The sequence below is a fragment of the Mustela nivalis genome (assembly GCF_964662115.1).
Source record: "Mustela nivalis genome assembly, chromosome: 13".
NCBI lineage: Eukaryota > Metazoa > Chordata > Mammalia > Carnivora > Mustelidae > Mustela > Mustela nivalis.
In genome coordinates, this window is record NC_139032.1 from 89,478,282 (window position 1) to 89,491,595 (window position 13,314).

At 41.2% G+C, this 13,314-nt stretch overlaps 1 protein-coding gene across 8 annotated transcripts in view; it reads right to left on the bottom strand.

The window, feature by feature from the left end:
* The window catches only part of SETX (senataxin), a 93,792-nt gene that overhangs the window by 62,048 nt on the left and 18,430 nt on the right, over positions 1 to 13,314 (bottom strand). For all 8 annotated transcript variants that reach the window (XM_082696053.1, XM_082696055.1, XM_082696056.1 and 5 more), the window contains 6 exons: positions 12,593 to 12,803; positions 10,565 to 10,674; positions 4,657 to 4,876; positions 3,796 to 3,915; positions 364 to 535; positions 160 to 247 (listed from right to left, as the gene is read on the bottom strand). In XM_082696053.1, coding sequence (XP_082552179.1) covers positions 160 to 247; positions 364 to 535; positions 3,796 to 3,915; positions 4,657 to 4,876; positions 10,565 to 10,674; positions 12,593 to 12,803 — 921 coding nt within the window. The remainder of the gene's footprint in view (positions 1 to 159; positions 248 to 363; positions 536 to 3,795; positions 3,916 to 4,656; positions 4,877 to 10,564; positions 10,675 to 12,592; positions 12,804 to 13,314) is intronic.

Sequence of the window (13,314 nt, forward strand, 5' to 3'; positions counted from 1 at the left end):
TTCCCCATGTACATCTGTTCAGTCAGAAACCCCTCACACAGCAGTGGATTCAGAACAGCTATGTATCGAAAGATCAGTAATTCATCTAATTATGGACAACATTGCCTACACAATACAAAGGCAATACGGGATCATCTGAATTCTCAAAATGCTTTGTACCTTTTTGGTCTTTTCGGGATTATAATTGTATACAATCTGGCTGCAAGTCACCATATCATCCAAATATGACTCCGGTTCTAACTTGGTCCTTCAAGAGTAAGAATATATATAAATTACTGAAATGAAGAAAAACAAAAAGGAGAAAACCCTACTGCAAGTCAGTTACAACAGACTTCCTCGCTGAGATTATATGACTGAACAAACCTCACAGAGCTGTTCCGTATATTCTGGATCTCTTTATTGTAGCTCACATTGTTGATAATGGTTTGAAATGCCTCAATAGGATCGATACGTTGACCCCAAACCTTGGATCCGAGGCGATCCAGAATCACCATGAAACAGTGTAATGCTGGCCAGAAAGGATCCACACTATCATCTGAAACACAACAGAGTGATTGGTGGATTACAAAACCATCAGAAAAAGATGAGAATGAAGCATTCTTTATCTGCGTAGCAACAAAACTGAAAGCATAGGAGCAAATTTAAAATAAAGCGCTGCCAAACACAGGTTTTTAAAAGCCTGGTAAACTTTAAAGTTAATTTTGCATTTTTTCAAGCTATATATACACTGCTAAGAAAATTTTAAATGGGGAACAAACTGAGATAGTCTAGGTAAACTCACCTCTCTCACCCTGTTTGCATACCTGAAGCAATTCTTCCTACCAAACAAAGCACATGATACAAGAAATTCTGGTTTAGCGTGATCTGAATTGTGTGTGCCATGGGACTGCTGTAAAGGACTGAATCCCTTAGCTAATATTAGGCTAAGCAGATACACACCCCTTCATCCATCCATATCTCAATGTGGCTTTGTTACGTACTTTTCATCCAAATGACAGGAATTCCCATCACTGAGAAGCTCTTGCCTCCAGTCCTTTCCCTCTTCTCTATGAGACGCGCAGTGGCAAAAGACCGTCCCACTCAAAGGCCTTCAATTGCTCCTTAATGTCTTCCAAGAATTCAAAGCCCTCTGTCATGCCCTTACTTTTAAGATCCTACTCTACTGTTTCTTTCAGCTTCATTTTTCAGACTTCCATAATCATACCTTATCTACAGCAAAAACAGCTGGTTTTTTCCCAAGTAAGAACCAGAATGCCTTCACTATTAGCACCACCCATCAGAATCGTCCTTCCTCAAGCCCAGCTCAAATGTTCCTACTACACCAAACATTCCCTGGTCCCTTACTCTTCGCTAGCATTCTTCTGACACAGGTGCTCCCTCCCCATCTCACTGATAGCTTATCTGATCACCTAGAACTTTCTGCTTTATTTCCCTCAGGACTCTTAAACTCTACTTGCTTCCTTTCCTGCAGGTGACACAATGTCTCATGTCCAGTAAGCTCTCAAGTAAGGAACAAAGTCATCAGTTGAAGACCATTATGAAAGCCTTCTTAAAGAGGGGACTCCCATTCTGAAGAAGGTTAGGGGAGCTGGATTAACAGAGAAGACAGAATTGTACGGGAAAGGCACAAAGGAATGAACTACAAATGTAGTAAATACTGGTAAAGGAATTAGTAATAACTTTAAGAATAACGTAGCAAGAAAAGGTATGTGATCACGAAAGTTAACATGGGGGGCGGGGGCACTGGGTGTCGGGTGGTGCAAGCCATGGTCGAGGCAGCTCCAGGACGAGCCGCAGCAGTGCCAGGAGATGCGCCAGCTCCCAAAGGCAGGGCTGAGGACACAGCTTCTTAGCACAGCTGCTCAGACGCACTACGGGAAGCTCAGCAGATGTGGGCGCCCCAGCCAGCAGCAGAGAGGAGTGCAGGGGAGCCACAGAGACGCCCCTTCTGATGCCCCCAAGGAACAAGCCGACCCCTTCCAGGCTCCAGGAACACCACAAAGCAATATGAAACCTGTTCATAAGAGGAGGCAGGGTGCTCGTTTCGGCAGCACACATATAATGAGAGGAGTCAGGAATGCGTTTCAGATGCTCAACTAACCACACACCCTCCAATGATGCCCCTGAAAGGTCCCGAGTGCTGCGGCCAGGCAGAGTCAGGCAAGAGCCAGAGTCAGCCTGGGAGTGACGGAACTGAGGCCATCGCTGGTCTGACGGTACACCAGGACAGTACGCTGTATGCGGTGCCTGTGCTACCTGCTACCCTCTCCCCACCTGGCCTTCCATCTGTGGTGAACATGAGCTCCTTCCCCCACTCCTCAAGAGTAATATTTACATATCTCTTTTAGAATCTTGTACAAATGAGTTTATATCCACATGGGAATTGCCTAAAGAGAAGTGAATGTGGGGGGAAATGATATTCATTATACTTTCATAGGATCTGACACCCTTCATATTTACTACTTCATCAGGATTAGAAACATTCGGGGACACCTGGGTGGCTCAGTGGGTTAAAGCCTCTGCCTTCAGCTCAGGTCATGATCCCAGGGTCCTAGGATCGAGCCCTGCATCGGGCTCTCTGCTTGGTGGGGAGCCTGCTTCCTCCTCTCTCTGTCTCTGCCTGCCTCTCTGCCTACTTGTGATCTCTGTCAAATAAATAAATAAAATCTTAAAAAAAAAAATTAGAAACGGGGCGCCTAGGTGGCTCAGTGGTTAAGCCGCTGCCTTCGGCTCAGGTCATGATCTCAGGGTCCTGGGATCGAGCCCCGCATCAGGCTCTCTGCTCAGCAGGGAGCCTGCTTCCTCCTCTCTCTCTGTCAAATAAATAAATAAAATCTTTAAAAAAAAAAAAAAAGATTAGAAACATTCAGTACAGATCTTTCCCCATCAGCTTGACACAACCATGAGCACAAGAAAGTGAGGGTATAATAATAAATATTACTACAAGTTTTACACTGTTTTCTAGAATATCTGAACAGCACTGACCAAGAGTGCTTTCTGTGCTGATGGAAATGTCCTTGACCCACACTGCGCAATACAGTAACTACCGGGTATATGCGGCTACTGAGCACTGGAAACACACCTTGTAGGACCGCAAAACTGAATTCTTCATTTAACTGTAATTAGTTTAAGTTTAAATAGCCACATTTGGCTAACAGTTACCATACTGGAAAGTGGAATCCTAGAGAACCAAAGTGAAAGGAAGAACCAGGAAAAAGGAAGACACTGAGACAGGGAAGGCTTTCTCCACAATTTTAACTACCAGGTCATTAGAAATGTATCTGCTAGGGGCACCTGGGTGGCTCAGTGGGTTGAGCCTCTCTGCCTTTGGCTTGGGTCATGATCTCAGGGTCCAGAGACTGATCGGGTTCTCTGCTTGGTGGGGAGCCTGCTTCTCCCTCTCTCTCTGCCTGCCTCTCTATTTGTGAGCTCTGTCAAATAAATAAAATCTTTTAATAAATAAAATCTTTAAAAAATTATATACGTGTGTGTGTGTGTGTGTGTGTGTGTGTGTATGCATGTATATATCTGCTAGTCTTGATTCTACCACTAATTGGGCATTTCAACATGAAACAGTAAGTTAACTTTCCTGGGCTTCAGTCTCCAATTTTATGAAGGTTAAGGTACTGAAATTTAAACTCTAAAGGTCCCTTCCAATTGAAAAATCTGAATCTGTGAGTTAACCATACAAATGTTCACTCTTCTTTTGTCCACACCATACACCCAAATTCTTGCAATGACACTAACATTTTACATCACAGTATTCAAAAGCATTTCGCAAATAAAGGTTATTACCTTCTGATTGCCTCTCCATGGTGTGAAGTATTGACTGCATGAAATCATTCTGTTTGTCTGAGCCTAGCAACAGTGAGTCCATGGCCTGCTCCTCCAGAATGGTCAGCAACATACAAATACCTGTAAGATCATTAGCAGTTTTCTTGATTTGATTAAAAAAACACAGCGCTCATGCCTTCTCTGGCTTAGGTGGCAAAAGAGTAACAAGGTGGTAAAATGAAGCAAACCAGTATCCAGTTCCTCAAACACTTAAGTCTGAGATAGTCATGCCCAACTGCTCCCAAGGAAGAGGACTTTAGACGGACTTGAAAGTAAAAGGAGGAAATGGTACAAACTTGGTTAGAAAACAATTTCTAAGATGACTATCACATAATTATTTCCTCAAATCTAAGGTGCCTTCAATTTTAAGATCCCCATATCCTGAGTACTCATCCTACCAAATATGACGTATGATTGTAGACTCTGAGTAAGTAAGTAGGGTAGAACTATTCTGGGTCAGTGTAAAACTGAAAACCAAAGCTATTATCCCTTTCAACCAGGAAATATTTTACAGATGGGAAAATCTCTTTAAAATATAACAAACCCCATTAAAATCAACTGCTATACTAATGTTTTGTTATACGCAGTATTGCTTTAAATAAGAGATTTGCCATACTTGAACATCGACCTCTTACAAAGATGGTTTCTAGGATACATAGTGTTTAAGAACAGGGTGTATAATGACTCAGTTAATTTTAACAACAGAACAAAAATTGGGAACCATGAAATCCTTGATCAGAGCACAAGAAATCACTTCCTTTGCAGGATACTCATTAAGAATTATAGAAAAACAGCATTGTATTTGTGTAAAGCAATACTTACCTAACCAATAGTTTTTGTAGTTGCTGGTATCATACATGTGTGAGGGCAGAAGAATCAGTTTACCCTTCTCGAGGATAGAAGAAGTATAAATGTCTGGACTTTCCAAAAGCCCCAACTCGATAACTTTAAAAAGACAAGTCAAAACCTCCTGCAAGTCATAATAATCATCTCTGTCCACTTTTCCCAAATTTCTTGCGGTCAGGATAGCCCAACGCCGAACCTAAGGGCATAACATGTTTACTACTTCATTCAACAGATAATTGTCTACGTGCAGCAAGAACCTAGTTAAGAAAATAGGATTCTCTATAGATTTGTAAAGACCTGAGATATTAATACATGCAATGCTTGGACCTTATTTTATCCTGATTTGAACAAACTAACCCTACAAAAGCATTTCTTTTCGATAATCATTTCGATTAATTTAAACAACGATCAGAAATATATATAAGGGTGCCTGGGTGGCTCAGTCAGTTTTAAGAGCTCAAGCCCTGTATCGGGCTCCCTGCAGGGAGCCCACTTCTCCATCGCCTTCTGCAGCTCCCCCTGCTTGTGCTCTCTCTCTCTCAAATAAGAAATAAAAATTTTTCATAAAAAAAAATATACATATATATATTAAGAAATTATTTTAGGTGTGGTGATTTTTTAAAAAGTCCTTGTCTTTAGAGAGATACTGAAGTATTTTATGGATGAAATCCATTTCTGTGACCTCCAGTATGTAAGAAACAGAAATTATCAAGTGAAGAAACGGGACAACACTGTGACTAGCTGATCAAAACTACCATAACCACGAAGGGCAAATGCTATGGCTTGCATCTGTACAGGAAGACATCATGCCACTTCTATGGAGCACCCCAGCTGGGAATACACAGCCTGACTAGAACAAGCAAAAAGCAGACAGACCCAAAATGAAGAGCATTCTATTTTTTTAAAAGAGGCAGAGGCAGGGATGACGGCACACTTCAGAAATGTCATGAAAGACAAAGGCTGGGGGAACAGCAATCCAGATGAAGGGAGATTCAAGGAGCATAACTACGTGTTAGAGCTGAGGCTGGCCCTGATACTGGGGCACAGCGCAGACACGCGAAGGACAACACTGGGATGCATGGGACGGGAAGACGGACACGACCAGGTCAGGGGAAGATTCACAGAAGCCTGTTAACAATGTCCTTACAGAAAGAGAAGAGCCTCTTAGGAAACACGCATGTCGGATTTAACGGTGAAGCACAGAGGGATGCAACCAACTTTCAAATGGTTCAGGAAAAAAGGCCGTGTCACTTGAAAGCAAATGACAGAGCAAACGGAGACACTTAACAATTCATGAATACGGCTTAAGGTGATACAGGTATCTCCTACTATTTTTATTCTTGAGATTTTTCTGAAAGTGGGACTTTCCAAACAGTTAAAAAACCAAACCAAACCTAGAAACTCTGTGCGTACCTATACACCCTGGTCACCACACACTAGTCAGACGACTGGGGACAAGTCTGACTCTGTGTACTCATCTAAGAAACGTGGGCTGTAAGGTTTTAACGAGTTAACATCTGGAAACCATCCAACACTGCACCCAAAACACAGCAGACCAGAACATTTATGGTCACAAATAGCCTTTATCCAAGAAAGCAGTGTGTCATGTAACACTAGGGACTGTCCAAATGAAGCGAAAAGGCACAAGCCGACTTTGCACAGAGACTGTAGGCGATAAGGACCCCAGCTGTATGAAAGGTCTTGTTTCGCCTTCTCTCTTGCACACCTTTCTAGACAGACAGCTACCACTCTTCAGCACGAGGAAGATACCATCCCACTGTTCTGGTTTTATTCCTGTCACCAAGCAGCTAACTGCAGCTCTCCTGCAGGGAGTCTTTTCTCCGGCTCCTTTAAAACCGTTGTCTGGGGCATCTGGGTGGCTCAGTGGGTTAAAGCCTCTGCCTTTGGCTCAGGTCATGATCCCAGGAACCTGGGATCAAGCCCCGCATTGGGCTTTCCGCTCAGCAGGGAGCCTGCTTCCCTTCCTCTCTCTCTGCCTGCGCCTCTGCCTACTTGTGATCTCTGTCTGTCAAATGAATAAATGAAATCTTTTAAAAAATAAATAAATAAAAATAAAACCTCTGTCTGTCATGTCCTGTGATATTATTATAGTGTGCGTTGTGGCTTTTTCTTTTATTTTCCACCTCAGAATCTGGAGAATGCTTCTGTGTTTTTCCTGGACTCTAAGAAGCAACGCACCACTATCATCTCTTCATTCTGATTCTTTCCTTCGCCAATACAGGGCAAAAGGAGATTACATCTTCCCACTATTCCTGCCTCCAGCTTTCCCTCTCCATCTCTCTGTCTGTCTGCTTTCTAAGCAGCCTAACTGTCTTCTAAATTCATTAACTTTTCAGCCACACCTAACTAGCCATTCAAACCATCTAAAATGCTTAATTTTATGTGTTTCATTTCTACATATTTTAATTCAATCTTTAAAAACTATTCCCGGTCTTTGGACCGTGAGTTTTCAAGTCTCTTTTATTGAAGCACTTTATATTGTGTGTCTGATCATTCTAGTAAAGAGTTCTTTGGGTCCCCTTTCTTGTTTTTATTTCTACTTATACTTGGTTTTGCTGTTTTAAAATTTTGCCATCTTCAGTTGGGATGTGTCTGTGGGAATCTGGCCAAGGACTCAGTTGATGATGTGTCCCTCTGGAAAGATCTGCAATGGTTTCTGCAAGTGTTGAACAAGCAGGCAAACAGGAACTTCTCTTATGAAAAGAGGGCTTTGGTTACAATTTTCAGGGAAACCTTTTTTCCTCACCCAGATTTCAGAAACAGACACATTTCTATCACCTGTGAATTATTTTCTACTACCTTTTTGACTGAGAGATGGCCCATCAAAAGTCTGTTTTATGGTAGAGCCTCTAACTCCCTATCTCAATGCTTTAATACACATCTGTTAAACCCAAATTTCATCTAAATTTGAACATTCCTTTGAACACTTTTTTTGGATGAGGATTAGGGAGTAAGACCTCAGAATTAAGACTATAACCTTTTATTCACAACATACTTTCATCTTTGGTCCATGCATAACCCATTTTTAATTTTTATTATTAATGCAACATGTATCCATAAACTCCTCATCCAACACAGAAACTAAGGTCCCTTCACTCTAACACACATATAACTATATGGGGCCCTCCGCGCCCCCTCTTCTTCCTGCCCCTTCCAACCTGAGGTCACCATCATCTCCAATACCACGTTCTTCATCCCCTTGCTTATTTTTTAATACAGTTATGGTACCTACCTGTAAACATCGGTTTTGTTTTCAACTTTTTAAAAAGGGTTTCTTCCAGGACACCTGGGTGGCTCAGTGGGTTAAGCCTCTGCCTTCGGTTCGGGTCATGGTCCAGGGTCCTGGGATCTGGCCCCGCATCTGGCTTCTGCTCAGCGGGGAAGCTGCTTCTCCCACCCCCCCCCCCCACCCCGCCACCTGCCTCTCTGCCTACTTGTGATCTCTGTCAAATAAACAAGTAAAATCTTTTTTAATAAATAAATAAATAAAAAGGGTTTCCTCCTATACATCATCTTTGGAAACTTTATTCCACTTACAAGGTTCTATAACCAGAATTCATCCATTTTGTTTTGAGTCGACTGTCTGAACTGCTGCGTGATATTCCTATGTGAAGACCCTTCACAATTTATGCACCGAAGGTTGCTTGCAGGTTTTGGTGAACTCTGAGGAGTGTGCTATGGAATTTCTTCTGCGTGCCGCCTGTTACAAATGTTCCAAGAGTCTATCTCTCACATACACACGCAGGTAGGAAACTGCCAGATCACAGGACAAAGGAATGTGCAAATGCAGATGAAGCCGAACTCCTCTCCCAGGTGTTGCCCCAGTTTGCACGTCCACCAGCAACAAAGTCCTGCAGATCCACGTTCTAACACCTGCGGCCCCTAAGTAGCGCGCGCTGCGGAACACTCACTGTGGTCTTACTACTTCCTTGTCGTTGATGTCAAACTGTCCTTCATATGTCTATGAGCCACAGAAATTCCTCTTCTGGGAAATGCCTGTTCAGGTCTTCTACCATTTTTCTTCTGGGGTTTTGTTAGTGTTGCTTATAGTTTCTCCCAACTTGTAACTTGTCTTTTCACGTCAAGATGTCTTTTGATAAACAAAAGTTCATTTTGATATAGTCACGTTTATCAGCCTTTCTTTGTAACCAAAGCCCAATGCTTTCTTTTCACGAAAGCTTTCCTTTCCAAAATAAAAAAAGGCAAGCTTTCCTTTCCTTAAAATCTCAGTTATACCTTTATTTTCTGCCAACAGTTTGGCCATTTTATTTTTGACATTTAATCTAGAGTTTTTAAATACCTGATGTTTTAAGGATAGGACTTAAAAATATGATTTTCTCCATAGAGATACCTTTGTATCATTTCCATTTCAGTCCTCCTTTGCCCCATTGATCTGACACATCATCTCTATCAAATACTGAAGATTTAAATATGAATGACTCTATCTGAGTCTCTATTCTATTCCACCAGCCAAAATGTCTGTCTGCACATCAATATCACATTGTCTTAACTATCAGAGCTTCGTAGTAGGCCTCCCTCATTCTCAGAAATGTCCTGCCAACTTTGGATTCTTCCTCTTCCATATATGTATTTTAGAAACATCTTAACATGTTACATTAAAAACCCTGCTAGAATTTATTTAAAAACACTGTGAATCTGTAAATCAATCTGGAGCAAACAGATAAAAGTTTTCTTATTTATGAACACAGGGTCTTTCTTTACTTAAGTTCATTCATGTGTTAATTCATTTTTTTAAAAGAGATTTATTTATCTGACAGAGATCACAAGTAGGCAGAGAGGCAGGCACAGAGAAAGGGAAAAGCAGGCTCCCCGCTGAGCAGAGAGCCCAATGCGTGGCTCGATCCCAGGACCCTGGGATCATGACCTGAGCTGAAGGCAGAGGCTTTAACCCACTGAGCCACCCAGGCATCCCTTGCACCCTATGTTGTTAGTGTTTGTCTTAGGAGCTACGCGGACTTTGTTATCCAATCTTTGTCTTTTAACTGACAAATTCAGCCCACTTATATTAAATACTGGTATTTTTAAACCTGTTTGTATGTATGAACTTTTTCTATTTCTTTTAAGGCATTTTCTATATAAATTCATTATTTAAGATAATTCAGTACCTAGCTCTGCCCTTAACCAGATGAGAACCCGGCACGCGTCTCTCACCTCTTGTGTCCTTGCCTGCCAACCTCATCACACTGATACCACCTAGTCCAAGGTTTCACTTTCCTTGAACTTAAAAGTTTTTCTTTAAATAACAAACTTTATCACAGTATTCAAACAACTTCATATATTCCTGACAACATCTTCTGAATTCTTCTTTGTTAAGGATTTCATTCGACGGTCTCACACCAGCAGCTCAAGACTCTCAACCACTGGTCACTTAAGGGACATTGCAGACTCGGTCACAAAGCCTGTGCAGGCTTCGCTTGGGTCCTGGGGGCTTGGCTGGACCTGCTTCCTCTACTGCTGTGCAGGTGTAAAAAAGACCAGGCCCGGAGGGCACCCTACTATACTTTCTGTCCATTTTCTTTCACAGGCAGGGAAGTCTCACCTTTATGTTGAACACAGGCCTTGATGCTGGTCCTCTGCCTTGCCTGGAGTACACTTGGAATTCCTGTTATCCTGACAAACCAACTCCAGCTACCTAAAGCCACCCAGGCCTACAGGTTTCCACCATCTATCGCTCAGTGTTTCTGCTCCATTGCTGCTCCACAGAAACATTTACCTTTTGAGGGGGGTGATTATACATTTTTAACAGTTTAATATTTTAAACAAAATATATAGCCAAACCCTCTATTACAGCTATTGTAAGTGCAAAATACATATCCTTTCATTGCCCACCATTTATACTCACCATTTCATTGGGATGGACCAAAAACAAATAGATGCCCGGATGTTTGTCAAAAACCTGAAAGGAGCAATTAGCTTGTTCCATCCGACAAAGTGCTTCAACACATAATTCATCTAAACAGAAGAAGCAACACATAAATATAAAGTAATATAAATAGATCTTAGCTTATCAAGAGTTCCTAAATCTGGCTCTTTTGCTTGTTCTCTGAGTAAATAAAATTGTTCCTTTTTTTTTTTTTTAAATGAGGCATTAAAAATGCTGATCACGTAACAGTATTTACCCATCTAAAAGCCTAACCCAGTATGGCCGATCATCATGTGTTCCTATAAACTACCCTGACTTTACTGATATACACTTCTTTTCTTACACTTGGCGTAATTATATCCACAGGGTATCTTCTTAGAAGTAGGGATATAAGTCCAGTTCCATTAGGATTCTACATTTTGATCCACATGGACTTTGTTTAGCACTAGTGATAAAGTGGGCTTTCCCCTCAAATGACTATGTTGTCCTACTCTGATTTACTGAATAATCCACTTTCTTCACTAGTTTGAAAAGCTACCATCATCAAACAAGCTTCCCAAACATGGTTGGTTCATTTCCAGACTCGATGCTGTTCCCCAAGTCGAGCCATGCTTGCACTGTTCTGACTCCTGCTGCTTTACGGAAATCTCTACAGTACCCTTTCAGAAGTGTCCTCAATAGACTGCTACTAAGCTACCCCACCTAATGAATCAACTCTACTTTCTCAAACTTCAAAGAATATTGTTAGTGATGGAGACTAGCTTTGGGAAACAGTGATGATAATAGGAAAAGCATGAAGGAAGCACTTGGGTATTGATGGCTTGTTTCTCTAGCTGGGTGCTGGCTACACAGGTGTGTTTGCTGAAAAATCAACATTTATGTACTTTTCTTGAACAGAGTATCCATTAATAAATGCTCAAAAACAGACTTGTTAGAATTTTAAAACCTCATTATTTAGAACTTATTTAGAAGGAGTTGATGTATGTAAACAAATCTTTAGATCTACTTTTCAGTGTGCTGAAAATAGAGCATAAGGAAGTTAAACGACATCACAAGGAAACAATCTAAAAAATCCAGAAAGTGCATTATACATACATTACAGGGTAACTATATGGTCTCAATAAGTCAAGGTTATGACAATAAATAAATAAATTTGTGTACGTGTACAGGTCGACTGTTTTGCATTCAAAGAGATGTACAAAATATGAACCAAGGCAATATTTGGTCCCTGAATGGATTCTTATTTAAACAAACCAGTCAAAAACCTCATTTTGCAACTACTGGGAAAATTTGAATATGGACTAGATACTAGGTAGCTTAAAGTTATTGTTTTTTTGGTGTGTGGGGGGAAGGTATGGCTTATTGTTAGATCACAAAAATGTCTTCATTTTTATGAGATTCATATTAAGAAATGCAAATATAAATGACCCAAATCTAGGCAGCCATAATATGGCACACCGTAGTAATTAGTGAAAATTACTACAGACCAGTAGTTCTCAACCACGGAGAGTTTTGCCCTCAACGCTCAAGGATCATCTGGCAGTATGTGGCACCAGTCCGGTTGTCATCACAACAGGGGCAGCGGGAAGAGCGTGGCGCTACCGGCATCTAATGGATGGAGGCCAGGGATGCTGCTAAACATCCTACAATGGGCAGCGCAGCCCCACAATGACGAAGCACCCAGTCCAAAATGTCACTATGCCAACGCTGAGAAACTCTGCTATAGACAAATTTTAAGAATAAAAATTAACTTAAGGACAGATGAGTAAATGTGTGATAAAGCAAATACAGCAAGACTTTAACAACTGTAGAAACTGCATGATGTACATATGTGTTCACCATATCATTCGCTTTTCTGTATGTTTGGAAACTTGCATACTAAACTGTTAGGGAAAAGTATGAAGTATCCTAATTATGTGTTTAACAGATTTTTAATACCGATAGAACTAAGCCTTTACAATTCTTAAAAAAGACTGATAAAACTTGTAGAACACTTATGATACTCACTAACACGCTCATGTAAAAGCAGATAAGGATATTTCAGTATTTCAAGAAGAGGAACTCGAAGCTTATTTTCAAAGTCTTGGCCAGTAAAGTCAAACAGCTGTGCCTCTCCATTGTTGTCTACTATATACAATTCATCATCATCTCCAATTTCTGCCTTCATGGATTTTTCAAAGTGATTTATGAGACGTAACGTTTCTAATTCCCATAAAACCTACAGAAAAAGGAAAATGGGTAGTGTGCTTTATACCTTATTATCAACAGAATACTGGATGTCATGATGTTTCTAGAAAGCTTTCTAAGTATAAAAATACAGAAGTTGGGGTGCCTGGGTGGCTCAGTGGGTTAAAGCCTCTGCCTTCGGCTCAGGTCATGATCCCAGGGTCCTGGGAACAAGCCCCACATCGGGCTCTCTGCTCAGCAAGGAGCCTGCTTCTTCCTCTCTCTCTGTCTCTGTCTGCCTGCCTACTTGTGATCTCTGTCAAATAAATAAATAAAAATAAAATCTTTAAAAAAATATATGAGAATTAAAAAAAAAAAAATACAAAAGTTTTATGGATGCCTGGGTGGCTCAGTGGGTTGAGCCTCTGCCTTCAGCTCAGGTCATGCTCTCAGGGTCCTGAGATCAGGCCCCACATCGGGCTCTCTGCTCAGCAGGGAGCCTGCTTGCTTCCCCCTCTCTCTCTGCCTGCCTCTCTTGACTACTTGTGATCTCTCTCTCTGTC